The sequence below is a fragment of the Condylura cristata genome, unplaced genomic scaffold (assembly GCF_000260355.1).
Source record: "Condylura cristata isolate star-nosed mole 26May11 unplaced genomic scaffold, ConCri1.0 scaffold00012, whole genome shotgun sequence".
NCBI lineage: Eukaryota > Metazoa > Chordata > Mammalia > Eulipotyphla > Talpidae > Condylura > Condylura cristata.
Window position 1 is genome coordinate 39,040,911 of NW_004567113.1, and position 15,813 is coordinate 39,056,723.

At 43.9% G+C, this 15,813-nt stretch overlaps 1 protein-coding gene across 1 annotated transcript in view; it reads left to right on the forward strand.

The window, feature by feature from the left end:
- Positions 1–15,813, forward strand: part of RELL1 (RELT-like 1) — a 50,408-nt gene that overhangs the window by 20,219 nt on the left and 14,376 nt on the right. The window contains exons 2-4 of the mRNA XM_004681354.2: positions 4,446–4,670; positions 6,423–6,494; positions 13,008–13,065. Of these exons, the coding sequence (XP_004681411.1) occupies positions 4,446–4,670; positions 6,423–6,494; positions 13,008–13,065 (355 nt within the window). The remainder of the gene's footprint in view (positions 1–4,445; positions 4,671–6,422; positions 6,495–13,007; positions 13,066–15,813) is intronic.

Here is a 15,813-nt window from a genome sequence, read left to right on the forward strand (position 1 = left end):
AGTAAAATAGAAAAAGACCGTGTGTGTGTGTGTGTGTAAAAACCACTTCCCAACCACGCTTGGTTTGGGTTATCCACTTACCCGCTAGGTCCTTTTTTTCCCATCACAAGCAGTTGCAGGGACTGCTGAGAAACCCCAGCTTTGAGAATGCACACCATTTCCTGAAAAAGACCATGAGCCATCAGAACCTTCAAAATGCTCTTGACCTGGGCTGGAACAAAGCTGCTTGGGAAAATCACTAGAAATTCCTTATCTGGAATCCCTGGTTATTACCGTCATCTTCCCAATTATTTTAACAACGCTCCAGTTATGTCCAGTGGGTTTGAGGAATGCCATTTCTGTGCCATCCTGTGTCAGCAACTTGGACCGTTGGGATCAGTGGGAAATACAAGTCTAGTCTACTAGAAAATGACTTTTGATTTCTGGGGTTGACTTCTGGCTGTTTCTTTTGCCTTTCCCTCAGTTCCTTGCCGTCTTCAATCTTGTTTATCTCATGTCTTTTTTTTTTTTTTAAAGATTTATTTGTGCATACAGAACTGGAGTACAGGCCAGAAGTATGGTGGGTGAGAGGATTCACCTGAGACAGATTGGGGAGCAGAACAGGCAGAGCAATGAAGTACACTGCTGAGGGGAGCAGCGGGCGGGTCAGGAGAGGTCTGGCTCACCATGTGGTCACCTCCAGGGCGGGATCGAACTCATGCTGAAGTGGCTTTAGCTTCTTAGTGCTGTGCTTTAACCCACTATGCCACCAGGGAGGGCCCTCTCCTGTCTTCTTTTGTGATCTTCTCAATAGGGTCTTGGCAAAATACAACACACACTAGGTTGTCAAAATACAATGAATTGAGCAAACATATAGCTGTGCCTAGAGAAATCCCAAAGGCTTTTGATAAATGCTGACTTTTGCTGGACTTTTTTTCCTATTAATGTTGTAGAGAGGAATCATATTCACCAGCAAGAAGGGTGAACCCTCTCTGTGCAAGGGATGCTTGAGATGAGGTGATGGGCCTGGCCTGTTTTTTTTTTAAACATAGACTCCTATAACTGCCTCTTAAAAAGTAATTCCCTACAGGTAAAGAAAAAGTTATATATGATGAGTGTAGACTTTTTTTATTAGAAAATGATAATAAAATATCTTTTAGGATATCAAGATTCCTTCTAATCTTTCTTAGGACCTGATAGTATAAACTATTTGAGTTAAAAGAATGATATATTTTTTTTAATTACAAAGTTTATTTTTACATCATTTTGCACATTTTTTTTTCCCATCTCGATTGTAATCCCTGCGGGTTTGTGATGGGCCTGTTATTAAAGAGGCTGAGGGCCTTGGGTTACTGCCGGCATAAAGGGAGCGGTGGTCTGGGCCCCAGAAGGGCCATACGAGATTGGGATGAATAGTAGAATTTTGCAGTTGTTCATCTGTAAGCTGCTTGTGTGGGTGTTGGGGCATCTTCAAAGCATGCCCTGCTCCTTGCTGAGCTAATTGGAACCCAACTGCTAGGCTAGTAGTTTTGACATTTGGGGAGCCCTTAATCTACATGCTGAAGTATGAGAACAAACTGACATTTAACATTTGGCAGAAAAGTGGGTAAGGGATTAAACATTATTGAAAGAAAATATGCTTTGAGCAGGCATTTGTACTTGGATGGTGCTCTTGTTCCCAGCCCCATTTTCCCATTTTATAGATGCAGACAAGGCTCCTGGAAAGTACGAGGAAGCCACGGTCCAGCAGGCAGGAGCCAGATTGCAGGGTCTGAGTGCAGCCCCTACCACTGAATAGCAGTGCAATTTGGGGAATTCCTTAACCTTTCCCATCTGGGAGTAACATCACTTGCTATGCCGTAGTTTCATCATGAAGATTCAATTCTTAGCTTAATTCTGGCTCAAAAAATGCATCCAAAATGTGGTTATTGATATTAGTGTTGAGAAGGAAATAACAAGTCTGGGGCTTACTGCCACCATGTCTGCAACCACTGCCCTGATTGCTGGACCCTGTGCTGGGCTTCCCGCTCACATGGCCCCCCTGCTTATTGGGGTGCACATCTCAGCTATGCCCTGAATGCCTTTTACATGGCTCCTCACTGGCCTCTACCACTTCTTGAATCTCTCCACTGAGCTTCTGGCCTTCTAGTTCTGCACAGACACGATTGCTTTTGTTAAGAGAAGACAAGAGACTCTCTGGCACCTGTTCTCTCAAGCTCCTTCTGCTCACAGCAAAGGACTAATTCAGCCACCTATTCCTGCCTCAGGAAGAAGTGTCTCCCTTGCAAGGGTTTAATCTGACCCCATCAGTGGAGACCATCTCCAGCTTCCCCAAGGTCATCACTCTGGATTCCCTCCCAGTCTCTTCCTTTAGCTTGGGTTCAGTTACTTAAAAACAACAACAAACAGAGCCCTCCCTGGTGATGCTACAGCTTAAAGCACCACATTGTGAAGCTCTCTGCAGCCACTGCAGCATGAGTTCGATCCCCAGCCAGGGAAGTGACCCACGTGGCGAGGCAGATGTCTCCTGACCCTCCTGCTGCTCCCCTCAGCAGTGTACTTCATTGATCTACCTGTTCTGTTCCTCACTCTGTCTCTGGTAAATCCTCTTATCGCCCCTGCACCTCTGGCCTGTACCCTAGTTCTGTATACAGAAATAAATAAATTTGAAAAACAGTAACAACAAACAAAAGTCTACTGTGTTCTAGTTGCTCAGTGGCTTCTAGAAAGGGAAAACCAAGCTCAGCATCTCCGCAACCCAGGAGATCCGGTCTTGCTATCTTCAGTCTGTAGAGAAGGTGCTCCTTCCTTCCAGGGCCGCAGTTACCTCCCCTGGATTGCTTTTTCCCTTTTTATTTTACTTTTACATTTAGAACTTGCAAACTTGGCAGCAATATTTTGGAACAGGAACCATGGCATCTTGTAGGCTTACAAAGGGGTCTGTGACTCCCAAGTGGTGGACAAACCTCTGCTCTAAATCTTTTTCTTTTTTTAAGTGTCCTCTCCTTGGTACAAAAACTATACTCATTTTAGAAAATTATAAAAAAATATAAAAATAAAATGTAAAATTATCCTGTGACTCATAATCACAATATTTTGGTGAATTCTTTGTACATTTTATATCTTTATGAATTTTTTTTACTAGCTGGATCATATTACATATAAGATTTTTAATTCACTTTTTAAAATTGAACACTAGAGCACGTTTTCCCATATCATCCTAAAATCTTCATAAATTTACAGCTTCACAAATACATATTATTCCATCAAATGGTTATTAGACAGTCGACTTAGACATTTTGCTATCCCATTGTCAAATGGGGAGCTTGTTTGCATTTTTTCACTTTATAAATAATACTGTAACAATCCTTGCTATTCCTTCAGACTCAAAATAAATAATTTGTTCCAGCTTCAGTTGTGATTCATTTGGGGGTGAAGGGAAAAGGTGGGCACAGGGTTCACAAGCAAATTATTAACAAAAGTCAGAGAAAAACTGGACTTACTTATGTTAAATGTTTTAGGCCTTATTTGTGAATAGTTCCTTTGTGTCTTAAAAGTTATTCTTCAGTGAAGTGTTAAGGCACAGCACAGTACATTCCAGCTGACATTTTCCTTGTTAGCAAGTCTTTATAGTTCTAACAGGACTGTCCAATAATTCGCTCTGAGTTGATGAAAATGTTCTCCAACTGCTCTGCCAGTGTGACAGCAGTTAGCCCTGAGTGATAGCCCTGGAGCTGTCATTAGAGAAAGTGAGGAAAGTGAAAGCCTTAGCTAATTTTAATTGACTTCAAATTTAAATGTAAGTAGCCACTGGCAGCCTTGTTGCTAGTTCAGCTTAGGGACACACATGCTTTTCCTTAAACATATATGCCTGTATATCACCTAAATGAGGGTGTGACCTTAAGCTTCACTTTCAGTAAAAACCAGAAGCAACATTTCTTTAACTCCCTTTTCAATTTTGAATGAGTACAAATACATATGTTTTGACATGTGTTATTTATATATACACAATTCACTCATATCTAGATATATATTATTTAATGTATATAGTTGATGCATATAGTGATGGAATCACTTAGTAATTGGAAAAAGAATTAAGAAAAAATAAAATAGGTTATACTCATACTCAATACTAGAGGTTAACAGATAAAATAATGCAATTTCTTTTTTTTTTTTAAGATTTATTTATTTGAGCATACAGAACTGAGGTGGAGGCCAGGGGTGCAGGGGTCGGGAGAGTGGGGAACAGAACAGGGTGACTGATGAAGTACACTGCTGAGGGGAGCAGCGGGTGGTCAGGAGAGGTCTGCCGTGCCATGTGGGTCACCTCCGCGGCTGGGAATCGAACTTGCACAAAGCGTCTAGGGCTTGGGGCTTGGTCTAGCTTCATTTTCTTACTAGTTTACACAGCAGTTTCCTTTCTTGCTCAGAGTTAATGGGCGTCTCCACGTGGGTTCCTTCCTCAGACCACGGGGGCGGCCACTCGGCGCACTCCGGAGCAGAGACCACCACTGCACCCACGAACAGCGACGGGAACGGGCATCCCGAGTACATCGCCTATGCGCTTGTCCCCGTGTTCTTCGTCATGGGTCTCTTCGGGGTCCTCATCTGCCACCTGCTGAAGAAGAAAGGCTATCGCTGCACCACTGAAGCTGAGCAAGAGGTGGAGGAAGAGAAGGTTGAAAAGATAGGTAAGTAGCCTAGGCTCTTCTCTGGAGGTGTGAAGAGGGCAGTTACTCAACAAGAAAGCTGCCTTGTGTTTTCCATTTCTCGGAGACCACCCGAAGAGTGGTGGTGTGGTTGGGAACTTGGCGTTCCCTTAGCAAATACCTGCCAGGTCCCCTAACTATTCTCTCCTGGCTTCCAGCAGGTTAGAGGTGCTTGGGGTCTCCCCTGTGTATACATGAACTGAGAATTATACTTAATTGTTCAACTTCAAGTGGAGGATAACTTTAACTTAAATGAGAATAATGTCCTCTTTGTAGGATTATAGTAAAATGATGATGCTTTTGGTGTTTGGCATATATAGCAACACTCAGTAAATATTAACCCTTGCTAGTATTATTGAATTTGATTTTAATAAAAATAATGCAAAAATTAAATAGGTCTCATCATCGTTGTGCTGTTACTTTTGCTGGGGGAGTTCTAGCTTAAATCAATGAGACTGGAACTGATGCTAATAAAGGAGATGATTGGGTGACGGGGTGGAACAAGGCTGGGATGAATGGGCCCCCAAGCAGGCACCTTATGCTGTCCCACACATGCCTGTCAACATGGAATTGTCAGGTTGAAGAGTGAAATCCTGTTTTGTCCAACAGCTGTCCTTTCCAGTCCTCCTTTAGGGATGTTTCCTGACTTGGCTATGGGGTAGTAGACACCTGTCCTTGACCTTGCAGTCCCTGAAAGGGCAGCTCTTGCAGAAAGGTGACATTTGGAATAGGTCATTCTTCAAGTCAGCCCCAAGGATGGAGTGGGGGAGCTTCCTCATTCCTTGCCAGCTTGCTGGGCTGTTGGTTTTTCCTACCCCCACTGACCTTTGAGGCAGCAGAGAACAAGGTTGCAGGATGAGTCATGTGTAAGCTAATGAGCAAGTGAAAGCTGAGAGTTTGTCAACAGAGAGCAGAGCCTCTTCCTCCTCCTCCTCGCCTTCCTAGACACGCTCAGGGTGGTATGGCTGTCAGCATTTGCGCCTCCGGACAACTGCCTTTTCAGAAGGAGGAAGTCCACTGGGGATGGAGAAGACACTTTTCCAGAACCATTTGCAAAGCTCAACTTGCCTTCTGTGACTCAGGGTAGAGTGTCTCAACCCTGCCTCTTTGCCCTTATTTTGTTGAAACAAATGAGGCAGATGGGTTTTGGAGCAGAGACTGAGTCTTTTCAAAGACTATCACTTATACAGAGTCTCCCAAAGTAAACTGAATCTGACAGATAGCTACAGCCACAACATTTGGGTCATCTCAGAGGTAAGGAGAGTATTATAAACTTGGCTGAAGACTCCGTTTAGAAGGGAAATGAATTTTGTCAATGCATAGTCTATTTGCTACTAGATTAAAATCCACAGACAACTTCTTTCCAGTTCACTTTCTTGCCATTTCCCTCAAAGGTTTCAGGAAACGATTAGAAAGAAGTAATAGTAGGAAGAACTGCTATACATGCATGAGAATATTGTCTTGGAAAGTTGAGTGGGTATTTGGACTTCAGATGAGATTGATGAACAACTCTGACCCTTGTATGCCTGTAATATAAAGGAAACCTCTATCCATTATGTACCAGGCAATCTGAGTTGAGTAAGAAGGTCTAGATGCCCAACTCCATGGTTGATAGGCTGGGACATTCACTTCTGAGAGAGACTGTTCCTTGATGTCTTGAGTTCTAAGCCTGAAAGTCTCATTGACTTGATGCAGGAGACTAATGTACCCACCGCTTCCCCCTCTCTCTTTCAGAGCTGAATGACAGTGTAAATGAAAACAGTGATACTGTTGGGCAAATTGTCCACTACATCATGAAAAATGAAGGTATGCAAATTTCGGTGTTCTGGAACAATTCGTATTCATACATTGTATTAATCTGTTTTGAAGAGTCATCATTTGTATGGATCCTCCGGTGTTTTTTTTTTTTTTTTTAATTACTGGTAACTTCTTTATCTAAATTCACTAATAACTCGGCTTCCAGCATTATGTGGCCACGAGAGTTTCATCTAAGCGAAAATGCTATGAGTCAGTTGTTCTGAATTTTCTAAGAACTGGCCTTGGGGGTGACCTGAACATTCAAGTCCTGGCCTCACCTGAATTTGGGAGAATCACATCATCTCATGAAGCCTCATCCTCTGTAAAGATCCTCCTTCTCTGTAAAAGGAAGGTAACAGTAATATTTGTCTTGTAGCTTTGTTGTGATACCTGTATGCTTAGTGCTCAGTATACTAAGAACTCCAATATGATCGATTCCTTTCTTTGCATTTAAAAAGAAAGTTGTGATATAATGTACACAGCAAAACTGACCATCACAAACAGTTAGAAACGTACAGTCAGGGCCTTAAGGTGCAATCACAACATGCTGCCACCACCACTCTAGTTCCAGAAATTTCATTGTCTCAACTGTAGCTCTGTACTTTTAAAAGTCATCACCATTTCACCCTTCCCCATCGCTGGCAGCCGCTGTTCTGTTTACTGTCTCTTTGAATCTTCCCATTCAGAATCTTCCCATTCTTAAATGTAAAAGCTTTTTGTGAACTTCAGCATGTTTCCCCCTCAGAAATGTATTCTAGTCTTCTTGAACAATTCATTTACTCTTGATTGGATGAATTAGGATGATCTGAAGGCTGATTTTTGTCCTGATCGGATACCACGACTTCCTGAGGGCTTGGAGGCTGCAGCCTCTTGATCACAAGCTCAACAGCTGCAGGTTTACTTGGAATTCACATGAGACTGTACAAGAAAACCTTCCCGGGGCCCCGTCAGTGCTGACTCGGGCAGTGTGCGCTGATGTAGCCCAGCCGTGTGTCCTGAAGTTGACAGAGCTCCGTGCTGCTCCATACATTCCTGCTGTCTTGCACCAAGCCGCCCCCGGGAGCCCCCCAGTTCAGTGGCTCAGGCTGTGGGGTGTCGTGGGTTTGCTTAGAACAGTCATTCAGCCCAGGCTTAGCGTGATTTTCGTTGTTCTTGCGTGCTTTCTGCATTGGTTGACATCTAGGTCTTCATGTGAATAAGTTCACTTGATACTCGGTGGCTGTCTCTCACCACCTTCCAGCGGAAGCAGCAGGCGCTCTGGGTGTTCGGCTCACCTAAGCAGCAGCAGCAAAGCTCAGTCTGGTCTCCTGGGGGAGCACAGTAGCCTTTCCTGTCCTCTCCTTGAAGCTTCCCTTTTCCACAGGACTTAAAGCTAGATGACCAGACTCAATAGAATGGTGTCTAAAGTAAAAACTAAACGCCACACGTGTGGGTTTCCGTCTCGGCCTTCCTTCAGGGGCGGTATTTGGTGATACTGTCATTTAACCAAGAGGCATGTTTCTTTCACATAAAAAAGTGCTTTTCAGTTTACCCAAGAAATATACAGATATATTCTGGGCGTCTTAGAGGCGTCTGGGGTAAGAGGTGGGTGACCCTTTATTGCTCCTTCACTTTGTGCATTTGAAGCTGTGCCTGGGCTTTGCAGGAGTCACAGGTTGAGCTGCTGCATTAGTGAATGCAGAGTGTGGCTGTTTCCTAACAGCTGATGGTTGGAAGAAGTCAACTGTGGAAACTTTGCTGGAGGCTGAAGTTCTTACCTGTAGCTGCACAGCAGGCACTGAGCGTTCCCTGTGTGCCTGTCCTGTCCTAAGGGCCTTCCGGGGGCTAACCACTGGGTGATTCAGATTCTCTATTCCCACATTACAGTTCAGAAATGGATGCCTGAGTGCTTAACTAACTTGCTGACACCACACTGTGTGCGGGAAAGTGGCAGGGCTGCCGCTTGAACCCTGCCTGTGACTCTGGTCTCAATTTAGCCACACTCTGGCCCTCTGCTACTGGACAGAGGGATGGTAAACTTCCTCCTGCCAAGGAGAGAAAGCATACCGCTGGGGAGCTTTAAGGAAAAGTTTATCCTTAAGCATTAACTCACGACACTCTCCCCACCAGCTTATTGAGGTAGTTTATCACTTGCCCCAAGTCACACAAGCAGACTGTGGCACCCGGTGCCTGTGGTGGCACTTCCTGTAATTACAGCCGAGGACAAGGCTTTGGATCCCCGGAGCAAGCACACGGTGTAATTTCCTCACCTCCCACATTCCTGAGCAAAGAAAGCTCTGTTTTTACTTACATCCTTCTTTCGGAATGCAGCCTTTTGGGCTGATAGGTACGTGCCCTTCTCTTCCTTCTGTCTGATTCTTAACCCTCCCCCGTGTCCTGCTCAGTGACTGTACCTATCTCCTGTGACTCCCCAGTGGCCTGTGAGATGGGTCTGGTCTCTGGGTGGCCTCTGGTTCTCCTTGGCTCAGGGAGACATCTGATCTCCCGGACACCCCTCCTCTGGCTGCAACCCCTGCTTGCTCCCAACTTGTGCTAAGTAAGCGACAGCTGCTGACCTACTGGGCCTCTTACCAGTTTCTAACATCGCTTTTTAACTTTGCTGTTCACATGTGAACCCTCTGTAGAACAAAGGCATTTGTGCCTTTTCTTGTTTCAGTTCTCAACAGTCTGAATTTCCTATCCATCTAAATCTCCCTGTTGCTGTTAACTTAGCTACATATATGTGCATGTGTGTGTGTGTAGAGACATATATAAATTTATATATTTATATATGTCTCTACACACACACACACGCACATATACACCACCATATAACTTTTCTTTAAAAATTAAAATGAAGAATAAAATTCAGTATAATCAATCCGTGTTTACTTAGGTTTTCTTTGCCCTTGTTTACATACATTTAGTCACTTGCAACCTTGATACATGGATAGTCTACTGCTTTGCATTTTAATTTGGTTAATCGAGTGATATTTCACTTGTACTCACGGTGACATTCTTGTTTATGGTTTAAACTTTTCATGTTTTGAATGTTGCAACTCAGGTTTTGTTTAGATAAATCTCTCTTGAAGGATGAATTTTTCAACTGAGCTGCATACTGGTTCCTCCCAACCTTGAGGTTTGCATTAATCCCAGTGCTACCTGTATTTTTTTTAAGCAGAGTTGAATTGAACTTGAGGGGCCATTTGGGTTTTCTTGCCTTGTATGGGAATTTGGAAAGTACCCACGACTCAGAGTTGAATTTCTCTGTGAGGCCTTTCAACTGTCTGGTGGACTAACCATTAACATTAGTTTGACTACTCCCCAAGGACCCTCTGATTATTCACACAGAGGAATGACTGTGATGTTCTTACCTGGGACTCAATTTATATGAGAAAAAGGATCTGTTTATAAACTATTGTCTTACTAAGGTCTCTGAGCCTTGCTCTCTGGTTCTGTAAATATTCTGTGAACCGAGATGGGAGTTATAGGGGTACAGATGTAGATGTTGAAGGAGTGGGAAGGAGAGCGTGGAGGTTGAGGGGACCCAGCCTAGGATCAGAGAGACCAGGGCTTGTGTCCAGATCTGTCTCTGACTCTGTGACCCTGGCAGTCAGTTGTCATCTTTTCCTCAGTCTGCATATCTGTGAAATGGGGGATATTTCCACCTGTTGTGGGGTTGTTGGGGTACCCAAGTATGGAGGGAAAACTTCAAAATGAATTGTGGTGGAAACCACCACATTTTTCTGTTTTATATGTATTACCAGGAAAGAAGAGAGGAAGTATTTTCGGGAAATTACTGCTCACTAGGAATATTCCCATGTAACTTACTCCTCCCATTGTCTGGAAACCCATTAGAAAAATATAGTTGACAGAATGTTGACAAATATAGGGAAAACATGCAAAGAAGCAATATATAGTCTGTGTAACTTGATTAGATTATTGCTCTCTTAATTTTACACCCTAATTAAAACATGTGTGTAAGTCCTAATGGTGGTGTTATGTAAGAGTTTTTTGTCTTTTTTTTACCACAAGAAACCAAAATATTCCCAAAGGACAGTTCATTGAGATTTATTCTCTGGTGTAAACTGAAAGTTCGACTAGGGAAGTGTGTGTGTGTGTGTGTGTGTGAGTGTGGTGATCCCACACACTGAACATCCCGATTGTGAGTTAGTGTGAAGGTTGTATAGAAATTTAATAGTAAAGGGGCTATTTGAGAATTATTTCTCAAAGATAAAGGTGAAGTATAGGAATTCACAAATAGATGACAATATAAGTCTTTAAAAGCAAGTTGAAGTGATAAACCTAATGTATTTTAACAATCGTCTTGGAATCTTATAACTCAATGTTTCTAAAAGAGGGTGTCATTTCTAGGTGAAAATTATGTGTGGCAACTATTTAAACTTTGGGTTTGCAACAGCTTAGCCTATGAATGTTTTTGCTTTCAGCCTTTAAAAATGCTGTTTCGCTCTTGTCTGTCTATAGTTTTGAAGTTTGATGGATGATCGCATCAGCATAATTGTCCACTGGCAAATTGTTTTAGTTCATGTCTGAAGCCTTTATCTGACAGAAAATTACTTTTATGAATAGTTGTTCAAAAGGGAAAATGACTGACAGCCCTAGATTATACTTAAATTTGTCCACAGAGGCGAAGGTGTGTTTGTCATGTGGGAGAAGATTTTGCCAATTCATTTCAGCACTTTTTTTGTAATGACAAGACTGTTCTTCAGATAAAAGCGTGCTTGGAAAGGCATTTAGGTATCTTGATAGTCATGAAGGGCAAAGAAAATGTTTCTTCTAGAAAAGAATGGTATGATAAGCTAATATTTCTTTTAAAAGTTTAGGGAAAACCAACTTTTATAGCTTATTGGAGTTACAAGTATTCAGAGAAGCCATATATTCTCAAGGGCTGTGATAGGGTGAAATTGTGGAAGCCAAAACACCCCTTATTCTATGGTAATGGCACAGGGGTGATTTGGTGATGGGAAGCCCATGGGGATTACAACTGAAATGGAAAAAGGCACAAAAGGATGTAAAAACAAACTATTATTTAAAAAAAAAAGAAAATGCTTATTTTCTATATAAGGCACACACCCATTTATGACATAGACCGATACAGCATGTATTTGCATTGTTACAATTTCATGGGAGATTGATTAGGAAATAATTAAGTTAATTTAAATTTAATCGTAAATGGTTGGGAAATACTGTAATTATAGGTAACATTTAACTGTTAGACTTAACTAGGCAATTCTTGAAAGCATCAGTGTTGGAAGCAGAGTTCATTTTCCTCCTCTAGGGCTGTCATTTGAGATAATAAATGTTAAACATCGGTGTTGGCTCACATGGTAGATAGTGACTTTATTCTTTCATCTCTAGAGAACTTGGCGTGGTTCATCATAAACTTTAGAAATCAATGGAAACTTCAGGAGCCATAATAACATTTGGCTTTACCAATTAAATATCCAAGGGAGTATTTAACATTGAATCTTTTGTCTCTGAATTTGCCTGCATGACAAGAGGTAAAAAGAACAATTAATTGTGTCCAGGTGGGGTGGGGTAGGGGCTTAAGAAACTTAGATTCAACTTGGTTTTTGTTATGGCTGAACCCGCTGCCAACTGGGTTTTTTTTAAAAAAGGTAACCTTAGAAGTTTAACTCAGTCCATATAGATTATTCGTGTGTGTGACCAACACTTGAAATTTTAAGATATCTGGTCAGAAGTAAGGCCTTGTATGAATTTGCAGCAGAACTAAGCTAACGGGCCCATTTGGAAAATGAGCTCTCTCCCACTCCAACCATGTGCGCGATAGCTGGGTACCACACAGGCACCCAGGGTGTGGGGCTGACTCTTTGAGTGCATACATGCTACTAGAATACAAGCCTTGTAAGACATCCATGTTCCACCACATCATTTAAATTAAATTGATTAAAAAGTAAGTTAAGGCCCTCCCTGGTGGCGCAGCGGGTTAAAGCACAGCACTGAGAATCTAAAACCGCTTCCGCATGAGTTCGATTCCCGCCTGCCCCGGAGGTGACCACATGGCGAGGCAGACCTCTCCTGACCCGCCCGCTGCTCCCCTCAGCAGCGTACTTCGTCGATCTGCCTGTTCTGTTCCCCACTCTGTCTCTGGTGAAGCCTCTCGCCACCCCTGAGCTTCTGGCCTGTACCCCAGTTCTGTATGTACAGATAAATAAATCTTTAAAAAAAAAAAAAAAAAGTAAGTTAAATGCAATAGAGCACAGCTTGTAAATTTCCCTTTGGTTGGGCGGTGAGGGTGAGGTGAGGAAGCAACGCCCTGCACTAGGTCTGCCTCCTCTGCACAGATTCTCTGCGTGCGTGTTGATCCCCACATGATGGAAGGTATTGGCTGCAGGTGCTGTGTTACCTTAGGAAAGAACCCTCCTCCTCCAGGTCCCCAGGATCTCATCTGTGAACTAAAGGAACTCAAGGAAGGGTTTTCCAAGTTTTCTCACGTGGTGATTTTCTGTGATTACGCATCTTATTCTTTCCATGTTAATTCTTTATTTTCTTTTTCTTTAGCCAATGCCGATGTCTTAAAGGCAATGGTAGCAGACCACAGCCTGTATGATCCTGAGAGGTGAGTGTGCCTCCCACTGAATGGGTCTTTTTCCCCCAGTTATCTGCTAGATCAGGTTTCCCAAGTTTGCTACCTTGGGTCAGAGAAGTCTTTGCCGTGAGAAGCTACCCTGCGCCTTGTGCAGTGTCTGGCAGCGTTCCTGACTTGAGCTCAGTCTATGACCCCTGGAACTTTGCCTGAGAGCCCAGAGTAGCTCTGAACTGTCCCTGGGGGGCAGTTTATTCCTGGTGGAGAGCCATGGTGCTGGGGGATAACGAAGGAGGAAGTAGCAGCATTGACACTGGGGGTCCCCCCTACCCCCCTTACTGACTCCCGTCCTTGGGCAAGTTGCCTGACTGCTCTAGGCTCAACTTCCATCATCTAGAAAATGAAGATAGCCCGTTACCAACTTCACCAGGGAATACAAGATACCCTGGGCATTGAAAACCCTCCTTGAACAATGATGATTAAGAAAAACCAGGCTCTCTTGGAGGTACTTGCTGTGTTTTATTGTGACAGTGCCAGATTTCGGTTATGGCTGTTGAGCATTGTAGGCCTACAGGATTAGTTACAGGCAGCCAAAGTATATAAATGTCCCCTTCTTCAATGGGGAGCATTTGTTGAGGGCTGATGTGTGCTGGTGCATGGTGTTGGGGGTGGTGTCTCCCAGCTCCCTGCCTGGGAGGAGCTTGGCCTGTGGGGAGTGGAGGGAGGGCGCCTGGTGCTGTTGGAATAGTAAGACTGGGTGCTCGGTGGAAGGTCAGGGAAGGTCCAGAGACTGTGAGTCAGACCTGTGTCAGGCAGAGAGGAGGCTTCGGCTACTGGTAGGCGGAGAGCGTCCAGGAGAAAACGCACAGGAACATGAAGTGTGGGTGCAGCAGGGAAGCTTCAGTCAGGGGAGACCCATGGACATATGTGGAGAGTGGGGAAGGCCAGGTAGGCAAGTTGAAGCCAAGTGGCAGGACAAGGGGAGTCAGGCCCTTTGTGCTGACACAATGGGAGGTATCCCCGAACATCACAGATGTTTACCTGTCTGTCAAACTGGCCATGGGAGATTTGCATTTTAGAGCCAAAAGCCAGGGTGCAGGAAGGCCAGTTTTGGAAGCTCCACCCTTCTTGCCTGTGAACTGCAGAGCTTATGTGCCGTGACCACCCCCCGCCCCCACCACAGGCACCTGGGTCAGCGTCGTGTTCCTCACGGCTCCTTCATTGCAGTCACCTCTGGCGTGCCTGCCACTGGGTTCTGGGCACAGCAGCTTCTTGATAGTAAACATGTGTGGAGTGAATGTTGTTTGGATTCAGCTTTCTAATTGTGGCGTTCACTCAACATTGTTATATCCCAGTAAATGGGTGCTGTGTTTTAATTTTAATAATCCATAGAGCACCCCTAAGACTCACCAGCAAATTTTGACTCTGTGTGTGGAGAGCTCTCCTTGACCTTGGGTCTGGCTTCTTTGTACCTGGCCGGCAGGCCTGCTCCCAGCTGCATGCAGGCTGGGCTGCACTCCTGGGCCTTTTGGCACAGCCCAGGAGTCAGGCACCCTGCCACAGCGCTGCTCCCTGGGCGGGCAGCCCTGCCCTGTTCTAGTTCCTCCTTTACTAGCAGATTGGAGGTTTAACATTGAAGCTTATGAAAGAGCCAACGCCTAGTCTATCTACATTTGATATTCTGGGTGGTCTGGCTAGGTGACTTTGAGATTATCAAGGTAGCCTCTCCTATTTCTGAAGCATTATAGAATGAACATGATTTCTAGAATTAAACTATTTCATTAGATGTCAGTTCCATCATTTATCAGCTGTGTGACCTGGGGCAAGTTAGTTGACTTTTCTCACCCTCAGTGTCTCTTTAAAATGAGGCTTTTCATAACGCCTGCCTTGCACGATTTTGTAAAGATTGAGTTAACGTATGGCAAATGCTTAGAAAACGGTGTTAGCGATTTCTACTACTACTTTTAAAATGACTATGATCAACATTAACAGCATCTCTTCTGAATATTATTTTTGACATTTTGTCCTAAGTCTTCTTTCTTTGATGCAGTGGTCACATTGAATCAAATTCTAGCTTAAATTACCTGATAATTTGATGGAATTTATGATTTTTTTTTTCTGCTCCAGAAATGATGCACATAGATTTGGTGTCCGTTGCTTGATACCTGGGAAGACACTTGCCATGTGTAAGAATTAAGCATGATTGCTTGAGAAAGGCGATCTGTCATTTAGAGAGAAATGATACTTTTTAAAAAAATTTTTAAAAAAGATTTATTTATTTATGCATACAGAACTGGGGTACAGGCCAGAGGTGCAGGGGTGGTGAGAGGATTCACCAGAGACAGAGTGGGGAGCAGAACTTGCAGATCGACGAAGTCACTGCTGAGGGGTGCAGCCGGCGGGTCAGGAGAGGTCTGCCGCGCCATATGGGTCGGGTCACCTCTGGGGCCAGGATCGAACTCATGCTAAAGTGGTTTTAGCTTCTTAGTGCTGTGCTTTAACCCGCGCCACCAGGGAGGGCCGGAGAAACGATACTTTTTTTTTTTTTAAAGATTTTATTTATTTATTCATACAGAACTGGGGTACAGGCCAGAGATGCGGAGGGTGAGAGGATTCACCTGAGATAGAGGGGGGAGCAGAACAGACAGATCAACGAAGTACACTGCTGAGGGGAGCAGCGGGCGGGTCAGTAGAGGTCTGCCACGCCATGTGGTCACCTCCGGGGCAGGCGGGGATCCAGCTCATACAGAAGTGGCTTTAGCTTCTTAGTGCTGTGTTTTA